The 18,160-nt window shown below is 41.4% G+C and overlaps 1 protein-coding gene and 1 long non-coding RNA gene across 2 annotated transcripts in view; both read right to left on the bottom strand.

Moving 5' to 3' along the window:
- Positions 1-391: 391 nt before the first annotated feature.
- On the bottom strand, positions 392-1,495 carry LOC140700249 (uncharacterized). The gene is made up of 2 exons (XR_012078615.1): positions 1,431-1,495; positions 392-613 (listed from the first exon to the last, which is right to left on the bottom strand). It is a non-coding gene; the product is annotated as an uncharacterized lncRNA (long non-coding RNA).
- Positions 1,496-4,882: 3,387 nt separating this feature from the next.
- The window catches only part of ANXA3 (annexin A3), a 46,182-nt gene continuing 32,904 nt past the window's right edge, over positions 4,883-18,160 (bottom strand). The window contains exons 8-13 of the mRNA XM_006198227.4: positions 17,013-17,069; positions 16,583-16,676; positions 15,090-15,185; positions 11,161-11,219; positions 8,990-9,112; positions 4,883-5,437 (exon numbers count right to left, since the gene is read on the bottom strand). Coding sequence (XP_006198289.1) covers positions 5,378-5,437; positions 8,990-9,112; positions 11,161-11,219; positions 15,090-15,185; positions 16,583-16,676; positions 17,013-17,069 — 489 coding nt within the window. The 3' untranslated portion in view covers positions 4,883-5,377. The remainder of the gene's footprint in view (positions 5,438-8,989; positions 9,113-11,160; positions 11,220-15,089; positions 15,186-16,582; positions 16,677-17,012; positions 17,070-18,160) is intronic.

Genomic DNA, 18,160 nt, shown 5'->3' with positions numbered 1-18,160 from the left:
CGTCAAATGCTGACTGCCAGAAACACTGCTGCAATGAGCAGAGGACCAGGATTTGGATCCAGTTTGATCTGGCCTCCAAACCAATGCTTTAGAGACAAAGTAAAACTGTAGAAGTTGAAGGTTATCAATATGACATGAAATTAGGGAGATGGAAAAAGGAGAGGATACACAGAAGTAAAGGTTGGATTATAGTATTTAAACGTTTCCCCTATAATGAAAAAGAATATGAAGGGGAGTATATGTACGTATATGTGTGACTGAGACATTATACTGTCTGCCAGGAATAGACACGACATTGTAACTGACTATATTTCAACTAAAAAAAATTAAAAATTAAATAACTAAACATTTCCCTCAACTCACCCTTACAAATAGGCTAGAGACACCCCTATTCAATGTCTCCATTTGTCTTTTTTTTTTGCAGCGCTTGTAAATAGACCAAATATCCTCCCACTCCAGAATGAGGTGTACAAATCTCCATCCTTCTGCAGTTCACCAATCACAGAGCCCAGGACTCTTTCCAGTTTGCTAGTTTTCTCCTCTTCACAGTCATTCATGGACCAAACAGTGCATAACAAGATGACTTGAATGTATTCACTTAGCCGGCTGATCCCTGGAAGAGTTAACATACATTTCATGTAAATGCAGATGGTCCTGGGAATTGTGAGAAACAAGAGGATTAAATTAAATGATCCATATGTTCCATTAAGAAGGGTTTTACAACAACAGTAAGATGCCTGGACCATAACATTCTACAGACAATGAAGATGTTCCCAAATAATTCATATTTGGCCCAGTTATTCTGAAGCAATTAAAATAAATAGGTTTTGCCTTTGGGACACAGAACCACAGGGTCCAATTTGAACTCGACCTGCCACCTTGTGGAAATTAGAGGCAAGAAAAAACATGGCATTTGAATAATACATTTTAATAATAATATGATCTGGGCTAACATTTATTGAGGGCTTACCATACGCTAGGCACTATATTAAACAACTTTTATTTTTTAATTTTTGTGAAAGAAATTGTATTTATTCATTTATTTATTTATTTTTAATGATGGTTCTGGGGGATTGAACCTAGGACCTTGTGCATGCTAAGCATGTGCTCTACCACTGAGCTATACCCACCCCAACTCCATGCTAAACATCTTTTAAATGTTTTCTCATTTAATTATCAAAATAGCTTTATGAGGTAGGAACTATCATTGTCCCCATTTTAAGGGTGAGGGGTCTGTGGCTTAGCAAGGTAAAATAGTTTGCCAAAAGTCACAGATCTGTGCAGCATGACGCCAGGGCCCGTGGACTAAACCACGCACTGCCCTGTGCCAGATAAGATTTCAATAGCTCTCCCCTCTCATCCTCATATAGTATTTAAATATTTAAATAAATATTACAATCCTTTGGAAGGGTCACTAAGGGTGAGCTAACCACGTTCCATCAGAATCATCAGCAAAATACTTTCAGCATCTCTCAGCAGGCCCAGTGCCCACAAGGCAAGAAGGAAGAGAGCAGAAGGGTTGGAGGAGGAAGCTTTCCTTGGAGTCTTTCATTGTCTCAAAGTTCCCTTCTCTTTGCAGCATTCTGTCCAGTGATCGCCACTCCCTTCACGTCCTTATCTTCCTTCATCCTCATTCATGCACAGATACCGTCTGGATCCTACACCTTGGTTTCCCGTTGTGTAACCTTGGGCTAGTAACCTCACCTTCCTGAGCTTCACTTTCCTCATTTGTAAAGTGAGGATAATAGTGATACGTGCAATCCTGTGCTGAGAAGAAATGAGATCTAAAATGTCTAGCACGGTATTCAGCACGTGGGAAGTCCTTGATTCGTATACACAATAAAATTTGATTATTTTAATATCAATGCCACAGTTCTACACCACAGGTGAATGACATTTAGTAGTTTTCACGGTAGCTCCCATGATTATTTCCCATGCTCCTGACATCAATCTGGTACGAACAGCAGGAAAGATCTTCTCCCCTGCTTTACAAATCACTGTCATTGCAATTTGTTGTGTTCCTACTATGAACAGGGAACTGGGCTAAGAAGTGAGAAATATGTAACATTTACACTGACATTCACAGTGGTTGAGTGGTTGGCCTTTTTTTTTTATGACAGAGAACACAGTGATTCCCTGGGAAAGCAAGAGGATGAGATAACAGAAAAATATGTTGGTCTCTGCGTCTCGTTCCTGGCGCCGAGCTCTTAGAACTCTTACGATTTCCTAAGTGATAAGAGCACTGGGAGCATCTTTGATTTTAATATTTGACCTTTGCTAATGAGGTAACTCTATGTGGCTCCTGGATGAGGGCTGGCCCTCGGTAAGATCAAGCCATGATTAGATGCTTGGAATTTTCAGCCCTGCCCCCTATTTTCTTGAGAAGGGAGAAGGGCTGAAAATGGAGTTAATGGTTGACCAAGCCGACGTGATGAAGCCTCTAAAAAAGCCCAATACTATAGGGTTTGGGGAGCTTCTGCGTTGGTGAACACATGAGCTATGGGGAGTGGTGCACCTGGATGGGACGTGGACGCTCCGTGCCTCTTGCCACACACCTTGGTCTACACATCTCTTCCATCTAGAGGTTCATCTGTATCCTTCACTATATCCTTTTATAATAAACTGGCAAACCTAAGTAAATGTTTCCCTGAATTCTGTGACCACTCTAACAAATTAATCAAACCCAAGGTGGAGGTCGATGGCCCCTCTAATCTACAGCTAGTCAGTCAGAAGCGCAGATGACAACCTGAACGTGATTGGCTTCTGGACGGGGGGCAGGTAGCCTTGCAGGACTGAGCCCTTCACCTGTGGGTTAGTTATCTGCTATCTCCAGGCAGATAGTGTCAGAATTGAGTTGTTATAGGATGTCCAGCTGGGGTCAGAGCATCGTTTGGTGTGGAACCCACTCCCCACCTCAGCCCCTGCCCAACAGTGATAACTGGTGATCAGAGCCCATTAAAGACAACAACCCAAGTTCTTCCTAGTTTGGTGTTTTGTCTGTTACACCCTGCCCCTTACTGACTGGAGATGAAGGCTACTTCTACTGCCATAGTGGGGCACCGTCACTCCAAAGCAGTACAAGGGGTAAAACTGTGATAAATATGATAAAATCATGTTTCCCTACTTCCTTCAGAGCAATTTTGTGGCCTCCCAGAAATTATATTTATGAATTTGTGACTTACACAATGGCATGACAGGGAGCAGTCAAAATCAATCAAATGCATGTCATGCAATGCTAGAGACAAGTGTCTTTTATGTGCCAAGCACGTTCTGAACACTAGGGATACAGCAGTGAATGCAGCAGACGAAAATCCCTGCATTCAAATAGCTAAGTTTAAGGGTTGAAAAGAACGGTGGCCTTGGAGGGGGGATAAATTCTAAGGCAAAAATGGTGGTTAAGAGCCTGGACACTGGGAGTTAGGCTGTTTGGATGTAAATCTTGGCTCTTCTAATGGGCAAATTACTTAATTTCTCTAAGCTTCCATTCCTGTATCTGTGAGTTAGTGCCTACATTGGGAAGTGCCTTGAGGATTAATGATTTCGCACACACTACACTGTGTAACACAGTGCCCGGTGCATCGTAAGCACCCAGGAAGTCTTAGCCGTGATGTACTGCTTGGTGGGACACCTATTTACCAAATCACTTAAGCCAGAATTGTGGGGGCAAACTTGACACCTGACTACCTTGATTATCATGTTCTATCAGTTTTATCCCCTAAAGGTTTCTTAAGCCAGAGTGTGTATTTTCTCCTCTTTTCTCTCTGGCCATCCCTTAGCTAGGCTGACACTTCCAGTATTGATGAAAGAATGAATTTGTCAAGCGGGCTCCCTGCCTTTAGCATTGTTCCCCCATACATTCCTCCTTGATCAAAAAGTGGACCACATAATCTCCCTGATTGAAACCCTCCTGGGATGCTCCTCCCAGGACTCTCCCTTGGTGGTAAACTCTTGAGCAGGCTATGTGAGACCGTCGTCATCCAGCCCTGCCTGCCACCGCTGCCCTCCTCTTGCACACTAAGCCACACTAATGTGTGTCTCTCCCTAAACAGATTACAAGCTCTTTGGCCAAAGGAAAGGGTCTTAGTTCCTAGCATCTCCGACACTTAGCACAGGGCGTGGCACGTGGTAGGTCTGCAGAAGAAGGGTTGCAGTGCTGTCCTGATCATGTTAATGTTTGGTAACAATAAATGATAACACGATACTTGAACACTTGCCATGTCCAGGCACCATCTTACTTAATCTTTAAAAACCCTATGGGAAAGTTAAGTGCTGTAATTTTCATCCTTTTACAGATGAGAAAACTTGGGTTTAACAGGGTTTTGTAGCTGCCAGCACCACAGACTGGTAAGTGGCAGGGCAGAGCGACGAAGCCCGGTAGGTGGATTCTAAACCCCTTATGCACTTTGAGAATTTCACAACAAGACACAGCTTCTGCATCTTTCTGAAAGGTCTCAGAGGTGCTCACCAGTGGAATCCACTGATTAAAAGCTCTGGACTCGCACATCACTGTTTCTGTTTCTCACACGTCTATCATTTTTCTATTGTAGTTCAGAATAACTCCAACTAGAATTTTCTACCCTATTTCTTTTTTGTCTAGATATTTCATATTAGGTCCCTTTCAAAGATAACATGGCAGGCTTTTTTTTGAAATATGCAGTTTTGCAAACTTTTTTAGGGGAAAAGGATACCTTGGAAACTTGACTGTTAACACCCCTTCTGGGGAAGCAGTATTTGGCACAGAACAACCACAATTCACGCTTGCCGCCCAGACAGGCAGTAGCAGGTGTATTAATTGTTCAGCAGATGTCTTCTGAGGGCTGAAATAACTTATCATGGGTTGCCACTCCTCTAGTTTAGTCGAACTAGAAAGGGGAGGCCAGGATTACACACATCTTCATTTTTATTCGTTTTTTAAGGATGAATGTGATTAATAAGATAATAGATAAACTGAAGCAGCAACAGCTTTTATAACAAAAACATGTTTTAAAATACTATTAGTCGTTGGTGGCAGGTACCAAACAATGCTGGTATATGCTAAAAACAGACAGATTACCTTTGACAAAGACAACTTGTATTACATGGTTCTGCATTTAATATTTTAGAACAGTGCAAAGATTCTCACTTTCAAAGCAGAAATATAATTTGGATAGGATTAACAAATCCTCAATACTATTTAAAGATTTCATTTAGAAACTGTTACACCATGATGAGATTCCACAATAATCACTTTTTGTTGCTGTTATTATGGAATAATGAAATTTTCTATTAGGAAAACAGGTTGCTGTTGACACCTGCTTGTCAACGCTGCGAGACGGGCGTAAGCAGAGTGGCAGGAAAAGCCCGTCGTGGAAGCAGCCTTCAGAGAAGATGTTCTGACTCAGTCTTCTCCTCCACAGAGCTTTAAGAGAGTGTTTCCGTAGTATCCAGAGGTATCGGACTGCAAGGAACAGAATCGATGGAAAGAAGAACAGACACGGCGTAAACAATGAGGGGACCACGAATGAATCAGATCCCACAGAATCAGGGGATTCACTGGCGTGTGAAACTCATGACCTGTACCAGTTAGTGAAATGCATCTATAATTCCATCATCCATTCATACCTGAGTGTTATCATGTTCCAGCCTAGCATCTTCTTTACAATATATAGTATTTAAATTCTTCCTGATATATTGCAATTAAATTTCAATTCGGATCTAAAAAAAAATGAGTGCATCAACTACATAATATTACATAATCTTAATTTTCTAACAAAACTTTAAAAAATTATAGTATTTAAAAAAATTATATAGGTATTTATCAAACCTTTGCTCTTCTAAGGGTTAACTGCTTAATCCTTATAGTAACTCTATGTGAAGTAGGTAGCATACATATCTCCACTTATCAAACTAAAATTAGGAAAACAGAGGTTAGAAAATTTGCCCCAAATTATACAGAGAGTAAGTGCAGAGGCAGGATGTGAACGCAGTTAACCTGGCCCCTTAACACCATACGGCACTTTCTGACTTAAGAAAGTGAAATGAACTACATCCCGAAGAGTATGTCTCCCCGTCCCTCTCCCTAGGCTAGCCAAAAAAAAAAAAAAAAACAAAAAAATCTTGGGTCAGAAAAATACCTTGTGGGACTGAGGGTGAGAGTGCAAGACGCCATGCTTGTTATGCAAAAGAGGTAAAACTTTTGCATGACCTCAGAGGTAAAACTTGGCTTTTAACCCAGATTGCCTAAAACCCTCACATTATTCTCATTTGATTCCAGGCAACTCAAACAGTGAGCACATCTCATCACAAATTTCACACTACGGTAGTGTAGAGGAAATGAGGGGGAAGAGGTTGAGCAATATGTTCATAGTGAGCCACAACAGGCATTCGTATGCATTCTTCAGTTTTATGTACATTTTAGTTCTTCCCTATTGGTTTTCCTAACTCTTGCTTTGCCGTGTGTAATAATCTCTTGAACTGTTGATGAGTCAACAATGTTCTAGCTTTGTATTAAAACACCTCCCTGTGGCCATCTCTGATCAAAGCTGTAAACAATTATTAGGGGGTCTATCAGTTGGGAAAATAGACCCAAATAGCTTGTCACAGAACTAAGTGTAAAATTCTGTTCCACTGTAGACAATAAACAAACGTTCATCCTCTTTTCCGACTTTTATACCCTTATGCCTTCTCGTAAAATAGCTCTTCTATTTATAAGGCATTTTGGAAACTTCGTTATCACAGAAAGTTAATGTATTTTCAAAACCTTTGAACATAATTTATACCTTCCTAATTAGGCCATATTAATTGTTAAGAAACGAACGAAATGTTTCTGCTGCCTGTTTCTAATAGCAGTCCCTGTGGTTCTCCTCACTTTGATCCCATCTTAATCTGTCCTGCCACTTATTTCTTTGCAGTTTTTTTAAGTTATTCCTATTTCCATTCTGACCACAGCAAATATGCTCTAGCCTCTCATTTCTTGTCACTAGTTCCTTTGACTCTAGATTCATCCATGTTTATTCTCCAAGGCGTTAAGTCTTACGGTTTGGGAAATCAGATCTAATGACCACCATGTCCAACAGGCAAGTAGCCCTTACTTTTCCTGTAAGTGGTCTTGCCTTTTCCTCTTTCCTCTCTGCCATCTTCACTTTCATCTTTGCAGGCTCATCCCCTGTGGTCCAGCCATTCACTGCTAGTAATGATTAAATCTCAGTTCCAAGTTTTCTTCTCTTTCCAATCTATATTGAGATTCAAGACCCACTTCCCTAAGAAATGATCCCGATCTAATCCCAAGTGTCCTTGACTTTCAATTCCTATATTACTGTCCTCTGTATACCCTACAGTCTAGTATTTAATTATATGTTGTTTCACATTATTATCTTCTAATTGTTTTATTTATGCCCACCTCAAGTCTTCATATAGTTATGAATTAATTAAGGGTAGCTACTATATTTTCCTTTAAGGATCCTAGAATTATGCTATTATTAAACAGGTACTTAATTTATTGATCAGGGAAATCTACCAAAAACTGTAATTGCATCCAATTTTTATTAATAAGTTATTATTAAGTAATAAAAGATGTACATTTGCTTTTCACCCACTTTCTTCCTCTCCCTCTCTCTTCTAATTATCCAAGAAAGATGTTAATGAGCAGAGAAATGTCTAAACTATAGACGGAATGGAGAGGAAGGCAGAAACAAAGGCTGGGACGATATACAAAATGGAACTCTAGCTCCTGAGTTGCAGAAATTCAACCATCGAAAAGATCCTATTCATCAGTACTGAAAATGTAATGAGATTACTTAATAATGTATGTTAGATGACAGAAATGAAGAACCCTTAGATAATTTTAAATTACACACTGAACTCTTCATCAATGGATTTTTCCTTTCTATCAAGATACGCATAGCTTAAATGTTTCCTAATACAATAAGCCTCAATTACCCAGACCCTCAGGGGAGGGAGAGCTACTGGTTAATTTAATTTTCTGGTTTGCTGAGGGTGAACCGAAGGCCCTCTTCGTATTTCAACTTTGTTACTGGCAATCCTTATAAAATGTATCAGTCTACTTTTCTGCCTTAGTAAGTACAATATGGTTAACGTTATTGTATCTTCCTCTGTTGATTGAAACTACTGTAATGTGTCAGGATCGATTCAAATTGCATTGAATGGGAGCAGGTTGATGAAATCTGTGCTAAGACCCAGGCACAGCCTGAGAGTTGCCCTTTTCTATTTCAACTTGGGCATGCATCTTTTTCTGTAAAGGTTTAGGGCAAAAAAACAAAAGCTCTGGTTAAAAACAAAAAGAGATTTTGGTGAATGAATCTAGTTGACTAACTGAGGCACAATGGAACTTGACTGGCAATCTTTACCAAAATTACAAATGTATTTATATCTGTCTCAGCAATCTCACCTGTGCATGAATATTTATCCCTCAGATACACTGGTGCCTTGTGAAATTCTGTATGCCTATTGCAGCACTGTGTATAACGGCAAGAAACTCTAAACATCTGTTGACATGGTGCGTACAAATATACAAGTAATGGAAAGATACACAGCTATTAAAAAGAATGAGAAAGCTTTCTATGCACTGAAATGAAAAGAACTTCAAAGTGCAGAACCATGCTATCTTTTCAGTAAAACAACGAGGAAATTTAAAATATATCTTTCTTTTTTTTCTATTCTCATTAAAAAAACTGAAATAAATTAAAATACTGCAATATAAAAATAGGTAAGCAACGTGCATATGCAATTTACAAAAGAATTATTAGTGGCCACTAAAACTAAAAAAAAAAAAAATGCTGAGTCTCTTTTCTGTGCCTGGGATTTTAGAGCTGAAAAATAATACCTTTAAGGGACATTTTGTTATTACTATTTTAAACTCAGAAAACACTTTTACACACTGACAGGGAGAGAGAGTCTAAGTCATGTATCTTCATGTTTGAAGGATTATAAGGAAAAGAGGATGGGTAGCGAGAGGCACAGTATGTTTTGCTATTTTTAAGAAGAAACTTACTTTAATTGCTGAATACAGGGAATAGCCATAATGCTTCTTAAACTCTGCTCGAATGTCCAAAAGGTCAATTTCTGATCTGGAAACCATGATGCGGTTCAGAGTAAACTCATCAGTCCCAGCACCCTGTTAAGAAATGCAGGTGTGCACGATATAACCTCATTGTGCACAGAACAGCAGACAGAGCTATATTTACAGGAAATAGATAGTGGTGCACATAATATCCAACCACAGTGATTCACTCATGTATTGTCAAACCTCATCATTCATTTATTCACGAAATATTTACTGAGCACTTACTCTGTGCCATCCATTGCCAAATGCTGAAAGCAGAGATGAGAAACCCCTGCTAAGCTTTCAGTTCTGTAAAACATCCAGGCAAGAAAATGGGCCATCACAATAAAATCTGACTTGTGGGTGGTACTGGGTACTATGGGACAATATGCTAGGGAGGCCTGAAACAGATCAAGGATCGGCAAAGGGCTGTTCGAGAGAATGGTATTTGAACTGGGGCCTAAACAATCAGTCAGGGGAAGAAGGAATGGAGCTCAGACAGAGAGGGAAAAAAAAATGTTCCAATGCAGGAAACAGCACATGTGATGGTGTAGGACAAGGAAGAAAAAAAAAGGCCAAGTTCAAGGATACAGAAAGAATGAGGAGGAACAGCAAGAAATGTGTCTGGAAAGACCAGACCTTGTAAACCATGGAAGGGAATTCCAACTTTATCCCGAGTGTGAAGAACTACTGCGATCTGCTAAACAGGTGAGTGTTGAGATCAGGTCAGAGTTGTGGTTTCAGAGGATTCCTTTGACAGCAGCAGTATGAAGAATGGACTGCAGAGCAGAAGTGGGATAAAGGTAACAGAACAAGAAGCTTTGGGACCCACCCAGAGCTGGTTGCTTAACAAAAAAAAAAAAAAGGAGAGAGAGACGGAGAGAGAGATGATGATGATGATGATGGCCTGCCCTAGAATAATGGCAGGAGGGATGGAGAAAATGGATAGATTTAAGAGATGCTTATAAAAGCAGATTGACAAAGCATAATGATGTGTCATTTTAGGAGAATGAAGGAGAGAGAGAAGCGTAAACCTTCTAGCTGAGCAGTTAGGTGGATGTTGCGCTATTCATTCATTCAACAAACACTTACTGAGCACCTACTGTATGCCAGGCACTGGACCATCTGTGTAGTGAACAACACGGATGGTATCTCTGTTCTCGTGGAGGTTATGTTCTAATAGTCGGAGATGGACAGTAAAAACAATGAACAAGTTGTGTGAGTAAGTGGTCACAGAACGGTGGGACGGAGTGTGAGTGAAAGGAAGCCAGGGGACCTGTGCAGCCAGGGAAGACCTCCCTCCAGAGGTGACATCTGAGCTGAGACCGCAGAGGTGAGGAGGTAGCCCTAGGTAGACCTGGAGGACGCACATTCCAGGCAGAGAGGACAGCAAATGCAAAGCCCCTTGGTGTGGGAAGAGCCTTGACACGGTCAGGGATCAGGAAGAAGGCGGATATGGCCTCGTGGGGAATGGCACAACCTCGCAAGCTGGGCAGGGCTAGCTCCCGCCGGGGCTGTCCAGGGGCATGACTGAGTGTGGGACCGGGAGCAGAACTGGGCTGGGGGGTAAGGTGAGGAGAGTGGTGTGTTCACTTTGGACAAGGCTTTGAAGTGCACGTGGACTTCCACAGGAAACATTCAAGAAGAAACTAAAGTAAGCATGTTCTACGTGCCAGGCCCAGGAGGGAGATACAAAAGAGCAAGAAAAACGCTCACACACTCACGGAGCTCACCAACTAGCGGCAGCAATGGATGAGGTAACACAGGGTTTCTATACCACGGGAGGCTGCTGACTCAGCTTGGTTTATTTTAAGTAAGGCAGTTTGAGAGGCTGCTGGAGACCTAATGGGTCAAGTTTGAGGTCTGTCATCCTAGAACAGATTTACTGCCTACACTTAATGTGAAGTGAGGGGAATAATGCAGTCCACTCCTCACTGCACCAACCTTGATAATGACCAGGGTACTCATTATCAACATATGAGACAAAGCAGTAGACACCCCAGCTACAAAAGAGAATGCATCAAAGTGGCAAAGAAATATGAAAGCCCATCCATATGAAGCAATATTTTTACATTCTCCTTCAGGGAAGCTAGGAATATATACAACATTTCCAGACCAACCTTCAAAGCCTGATGAAGTCTTACAGCTAAAAAGGCGGGCATGTTCCTTGCACAATGAACTGTTATTAAAAAAAAAAAACACAATGTTTAATAGAAATTGAGTTAATCTATAATAATACATTTTTTAAAAAGATTTTTTTTGGGTAACCATACCACTCTCCTCCTCACCGTTACTGGCTTTTCTTTAGAATGAAAGAATGAATGGATGCTTAACCTGAATTTCAAAGCCTTATAATGTCATATTTGTATGGAACTTTAGCACAGTAATTATCCTTAGCCACGGGGAAAATAAAATTACCTGCCAAAGAAACTCCCACAGCGGCTGACTCATTTCCAGATCGCAGACACACCAACACCTACGCTCACGTTGATAACCCCCTCGGGTGTACCACTGCTGGGTTCCTAACATCTTTGGCTACTGATGAATAGCTTGGGTGGAAAGACTGCAGGGATGTTGCTCTAAATAACTCATTAGGTAAGCAGGGCCACTCCAGTTCAATTTAAAACCAATTTTTCCAGTGGAAAGATTTGCTCTTAAATGACTGGATTAGAATGTATAGGCTGATTAGAGTAATTACATTAGAACCAGTGCCTGTAATCTGAATTCAGTCATCAAAAAAAAAAAAAAAACCAACCTACCATCTTTCAATTCTTTATTTTGAAATAACAAGTAAAACAAAAGTAAAATAAGAAAAAGATAACTGGCAAAAACATGAGCAAATTAATTATCCTTTAAATAAAGTGAAAATAGGCAGGGATGGAGAAGTCTGTAAGGCATAAACCTATTTATTGAAGCACAATTACTCTGATACTCTTACATCTGATCTGCAGGTGGGAATCTGATCAAAACTGAATGAATTTTATAACGAATTTTGGAGATCAGAACAAGAATAGCAGCTTTCTCATAATGCCTTACAGACTCTTATGGAAAGCTTTTTAAAAGGCCTTTCCTTTGTGTCAGTCATCGAAGGGAGACAGAAGGAGAAATGTACTGGAAACTCAGACATGGAATCTGGGACAAACATGAAAACAGTGACGCATTTGAAGCTGTGTGAGAAGAAACCAATGATTTGAATTGGTGCTACCTATTTTTTTGCAAACTTATATTCAGCAAGCCTTAATCACTGGGAAGTTTTTATGCCCGCTTTATCCTATGAAGCTTTTCAAATTCATCACCCTCCCCTCAAACTAAATGTAGGGCATCCTTCCCTTTCATAACCTTTGCCTTGTCCTCTGCTTTATGTTCTGAGCCACCAGATTTGTTCCTCATGTTTGAAACTTTGGGGAGGCGGTGGTATACGCAGTGGTCAGGAACCTTGCTTTAGGACCCAACGCCAGCAGGGAAACTCAGGGAAATCCCTGAGCCTCAGGAGGCCTTGAAGTTCATTATGATGACCAAGGTTCACACCTGCCCTTCTCACCTTCTATGTTGTCTTGACCAAACTTGAGTCAGGCCTCTTGCTCCACAACAGGCCCCTGAACTCCAGCCTGGCCCTCAGCCTGAGCAAGAACTAAAATGCAGAACACGCTCCCTTCCCCACTTGTCCCGAGAATCAGTAGACACAGTGAGACACACTTCCTGTCAACTCCCAACAGTTATGCCCCCGCTCCCCCAACTTCCCCTTAAATGTTTCTGCAAAGGTCCATTTACCCTCTTCCCTTTTCTGTTTGATTTTCAGACTCCTGCACATTTCCGAGATGGAAGTGTTTTCCCTACTACAATAGTCTTTTTGAATAAAGCCTCTCCTAATCTGTGTCCGGATTTGACAACCAGCAATCTTTCTACCATGCACGTCTAAGCTGATACAGCTCAGGTGGTTTTTCACATCAAAAACCAAGTGTTGACATACTGTGTTAGAACCCTTGTGCATGAAATAGCCAGGATGGGCAGAAACATCAACACAGAAAGTAAACTGGTGGTTGCCGGGGGCTGGGGGTGGGGAGGAGTGGGGAGTGGCTGTTGATGGGCACAGGGTTTCTTTTGGGGCTGATGGAAATATCCTAAACTTAGACTGTGATGACAGCTGCACAACTCTGTGACTATACTAAAGAGCACTGAATCACAGTTTAAATGGGTGAATTTTACGGTATATGAGTTTTATCTCAGTGAAGATTTTTCTAACTGTGATATTCCAATGGTAGACTGAAATAGAAAATGAAAGTGTGACATATCTTGAACTTTAAATTAGTTGAATTATAAGGTCCTTCTTTTACTTGATAAATAACATACATTAAAGCTCAAATTGAGTGCATAGTTCAATGTCTATTTCCAAGAAGGCTTCATAGCTCAATGAGTAAGAATTTGTAAATCCCAATAAAGTTTTTCAAATTTGACAGCAAGCAAAAGGATGTAAAGATTAAAATATGAAATGGAAAAAAATTAACTGGCTAAATCATTGCCACTGGAACATTCTCAGAACCAATTATGGAGACTGATCTTTGATTCATTTTTTTTAATTGAAAAAGCAGCTTTTTTTCTTTCTTGGCCTATCTTTAGCAATTCAATCAGAGTCAACAGTATTTTTTTTTCCTAGCAGCATTTGGATCGAGCCCTATTCTTGGCACTGAAAAGAGGATGAGACAGTAAATGAAATAACATATGTGAAAGAAGCCCTGAGAATGGGGCCTGGACCTCAGTGAGCGCTTGCTCTCTGGTATGTTTTCTGTAATTTCATATACTTCATGCAGGTTTCAGGTGATGCTTACACTGCAGTACATCAGAGAGGCTGGTTAACATCACGCACCGTGGAGCCCAAATGCCTAGGTGAGACCCCCAGCTCTACCACACTTTCCCTGGGTAACCTGGGGAAGGTACCTAACCTTTCTGTGCCTCTGCTTTGCCATGGGGGATGATTACGGTCCCTAATCCACGGGGTTGTTATGAGGCTTAAATGAACTGATGTTTGTAAAGAGGTTAGCACAATGCTAAGTGCATAATACGAGCCCGACGAATGTTTATTTGAAAATACAGTTTGAGGGACCTGAGTGGGGAGCTCACCCTCCAGAGGTGGTAATTAACACCTGAAAGATGAATCAGAGGCTCTCTGCAGGGGGTTACCCTTCAACATCACCTGTCTTTATTTCACCAGAGAAACTATTAATCAGCACAATGGAGGTTATTTAATGATTTTTCATTGGTGAAATGACTAAATGTGTGGAGGACAGGTGTACTCCAACCCCGGCATTAACAGAGAAGCAGCCTGTCACAAACACAACAGCCACCCCAGATTGGAGTGGTTTAGGATTCTGAACCGTCCTGTGTGTGCAGGAGCACTTAAATCTTGCTGCCTGACTCTGACTAGTGTGGCCACTGAATCCTGCCTTTGAGGCGTGTCTCATTCCTCTGAATGCATCTTTCCTGCAAGGTGTTCTTCGGGCGTCTAAAAGGACAATGCGGAGACCTGACTGAGATCGATCAGCTTGCGTACCGGTGTTTCTGTTGGCTTGTCAATCCACATGCCACTCGAGGAATGGCTTCAGTCTCTTTCTTTTTGATACTCCTGTTAGCATGGCCAAGAAGGAGGAGACCTGTGGTTCCGACCTGAGCCAACTCTGGGAGGCCACTGACGTCTTCCAAAAATAATGAAATATGGTGAATTCCCAAATTGGCCTGGGTCTCCGTTTCCAACAGACCCCATAAAAATGCCAGTAGAAATGAAACACTTTTTCTCTCTCAGGCAGTTTATAATCCAAACGTAGTGACAAGCCAAACACAAAGGTAAAAGGCAACGGAAGACCTAGGAAGAGAACTTCTTCAAGCACCATTTGACAGTATCTGTTGAGCATATTGTGTGTCCCACGGACTGTGCTGGCAGCTGTGGCAGCATCGGGATGGATCAGTCAGGACTCTTACGTGAAAAGGGCTAATCGTGACATCTGGTTTAAAACAAGTGCAAACGAACTCAGTTTATAAGCACTAGAGGGCTTACCTATGGCCAGCAGTAAGTCTTCAAAATGCCCAGACAGTTCTCCTTTTATGCTGTCCTCAATGTCCTTCTGGCTAATATTTCTGTATTCATCAAATGCTGAAAAGCAGCATCACAAAAAATATTTAAAGCATCTCAGTTGACCACACTTCAATATATTCTAGTTTTTGACTTGACATGCAGCAAATCACGTTAAGTGGCAAGCTCAAAAACTCCTTTAAACCATTAAAAATTGAGCACAGAGGTTTTTGGTTTTTCTTGAAAAAATCACCAGTAATAAAACTTGTACTTCCCAGGCCATTTTCTTCAACGATCAATCTCTTTGTCTCTCTCCCCTCCCCTCCTCTTCCCTCCCCTTAACCAGACTGTTAGCATTTAAAATAGCCTGAAAGGCTAAATGATAAATAATTTATCTAGTAAGGTGGTCTATTTTTAAATTATAGCAGCACCTGGGAAGCAAAATGTGGCTATTAGTCAAATATGTTTTAAACCTGCTACTGAAATCTTAATTATGGAGATTTCTTCGTGCTGAGCACACACTCCCTAAGGCAACATGGCCTACCTCTCCCTAGAAGGCATTCCAAGTTCTTGGCCGGTATTTGCCCCAAAGCAAAACCTGCACCTCCATCCCCGGGCAGGTAGGCATACTTTGTAAGCCAAGTATATTTTTCCCAAGTAAAATTTCAAAAAGAGAAAATCTGGAGAGAGATCTAGGCTTGTTCGGTTTTCAGTTTTTCAAGTAAAGCAACTCTAGAATACTATTACCCTTATTTTATAAAAAAGAATATCATTCTAATACCAGATTGAGGAAAAGTGATCTCAGAATTAAAAAGGCATGGCAGTCCCTGTGTTTCCTCATTTCCTTTGAACTCAGCACAAGCTTAGACACGCAGTGCGATCTCGTTCTCCAGACCAGCGCCTGGAAGCCACAGTCAGATGCCCGCGTAAGAGGAGCGCTGGGCTTCCTGGTGCTGTTGCCTCCAGCATGACTCAGGGAGATGCATGAGTGAGGAAGTGGGTGCTTAGCCATTCAGTGTAATAGTCGGTCTGATAAAAAGAGCCCTCCCTCCCTGCTTCCAATTGATCTTCGTATCAGAAAAAGCAGAATGTTAATCCACATGGGTGCATTCACAGAGACTCACTCGCAATGGAAAGTGGCTAATGAGGCAAGAGACAGGCTGGAAGCAATGCTCCTCTCTGCTCTCACCCTGGAGGGCTGCTCGCTCCTCTCTCCTCCCTGGCCTCCCTCCCCATCTAGTCTATCACCTGTCACTCACTGGTTAATCTACTCAGCCTCTAGGGGGACGCAAGGGTCGTGTTCCTCCTGCCCAGAGTAAGGAACACAGCTCCCCCAGGTTGTTTCTTGAAATGTTTACACATAAAAATGGAAGAGCCTTTGTGATTTTTAACTTCATTTTCCAGAACTTAGTATATTCAACCCTAAAACATATGCACAAACCACACAATTCCCAAAGGATGGCCATTTGAGTCCATACTCAGTTTCAGTTGAAGAAAGCTCCTTAAACACAGGATCTCGGTGAAGGTATCCTCATCCGTGCCCCATCTCTTCTCACCGGCATTATAGAGGATCTGTGGGACAAGGGAGAAGACAGAAATGTTACTGCTGACCCAGTTCTTTTTGAGGCGGCGGAATGAGAAGCGGGCGAGCTGACTTGACTTCACAGGTCATTGTGGTCATCTGTCATCCACATCTCTCACTTCTAGCAGAATAGACATCTGACAGCTGGGGTGGCAGGAGCCAGGGGAAGAAGCGCCACCACCGGAGGTGACAGAAAGTTGGGGCTGGGTGATGCTCAGCTTCAGGCTTCTCCTTCAGACAGGCCAGGGGAGAGGACAGCCCCAGCTGGAGCCACAGAAATGAGAAGGCAGTCAGGAGGGAGATGATTTCTTTGCTCTGTTACTAACCTGGGCATCCTTTTTGGCCAGCTGCTCATCCACTTTCTGACTCTCTTCTCTTCTGCCCTAAACAGGGAAGATAAAAATAAGGGCAACCCTTTTAGAGACAGAAGAGTCCATTGCTTGGTATCCCAACCACTACAGCATCTTAGAGCTGCTTCTCCAAGGGAGGTGATCAGGCACTTGGGGCATCTTCAGGAAATTAAAATACAAGCCACAGACTGGGAGAAAAATATATGCAAACACATATCTGATATGGGACTGGTATCCAAAATATATCAAGAACTCTTAAAATTCAACAATAAGGTAACAAGCAACCCAATTAAAAATGGGCAAAATATCTGAACAGACATCAGATACACAGATGGCAATACAGCACATGAAAAGGTGCTCAACATCACATGTCATTAGAGAACTGAAAATGAAAACCAAACCCCTGCACATCACTTAGAACGGGTGAAATCCAAAATAGTGACACCACCAAATGCTGGTAAGGATGTGGGGCAACAGGGAATCTCATTCCTGCTGGAAATGTGAAATGGTACAGCCACTTTGGAAGACAGTTTGGTGGTTTCTTCCAAAACTAAACATGCTTTTACTGTACAATCGAGCAATTATGCTCCTTGGTACTTACCCAAATACGCTGAAATCTTATGTCCACACAGAAACTTGCACATGAATATTTACAGAAGCTTTCATTCATAATCATCAAAACTTAGAAGCAACCAAGATGCTCCTCAACAGGGGAATAAACTGTGGCATAGCCATACAATGAAATAGGACTCAGTGGTAAAAAGGAAATGAGTTATCAAGCCATGAGAAGAGGCAGTCTGAAAAGCCTACATACTGTATGATTCCAACTATATGACAGTCTGGAAAAGGCAAAATTACAGAGATAAAAAGATCAGTTACCAGGGGTTCAGAGGCAGAAAGACAGGGATGAATAGTGGGAGCACAGACCATTTTTAGGGCAGTAAAACTATTCTGTTTGATGCAGTAATGGTGGACACACAACATTATACATTTGTCAAAACCCTAGAATGTAGGACACAAGTGGTGAATCTGAATGTAAACTATGGATTTTAGTCAATAATGATGTGTCAGTTCATTCATTCATCACCTAATTCATTCATCAACTATAACATATGTGTCCTGCT

The sequence above is a fragment of the Vicugna pacos genome, chromosome 2 (genome assembly GCF_048564905.1).
Source record: "Vicugna pacos chromosome 2, VicPac4, whole genome shotgun sequence".
Taxonomy (NCBI): Eukaryota; Metazoa; Chordata; class Mammalia; order Artiodactyla; family Camelidae; genus Vicugna; species Vicugna pacos.
This window is presented reverse-complemented; position numbering and strand designations above follow the sequence as displayed.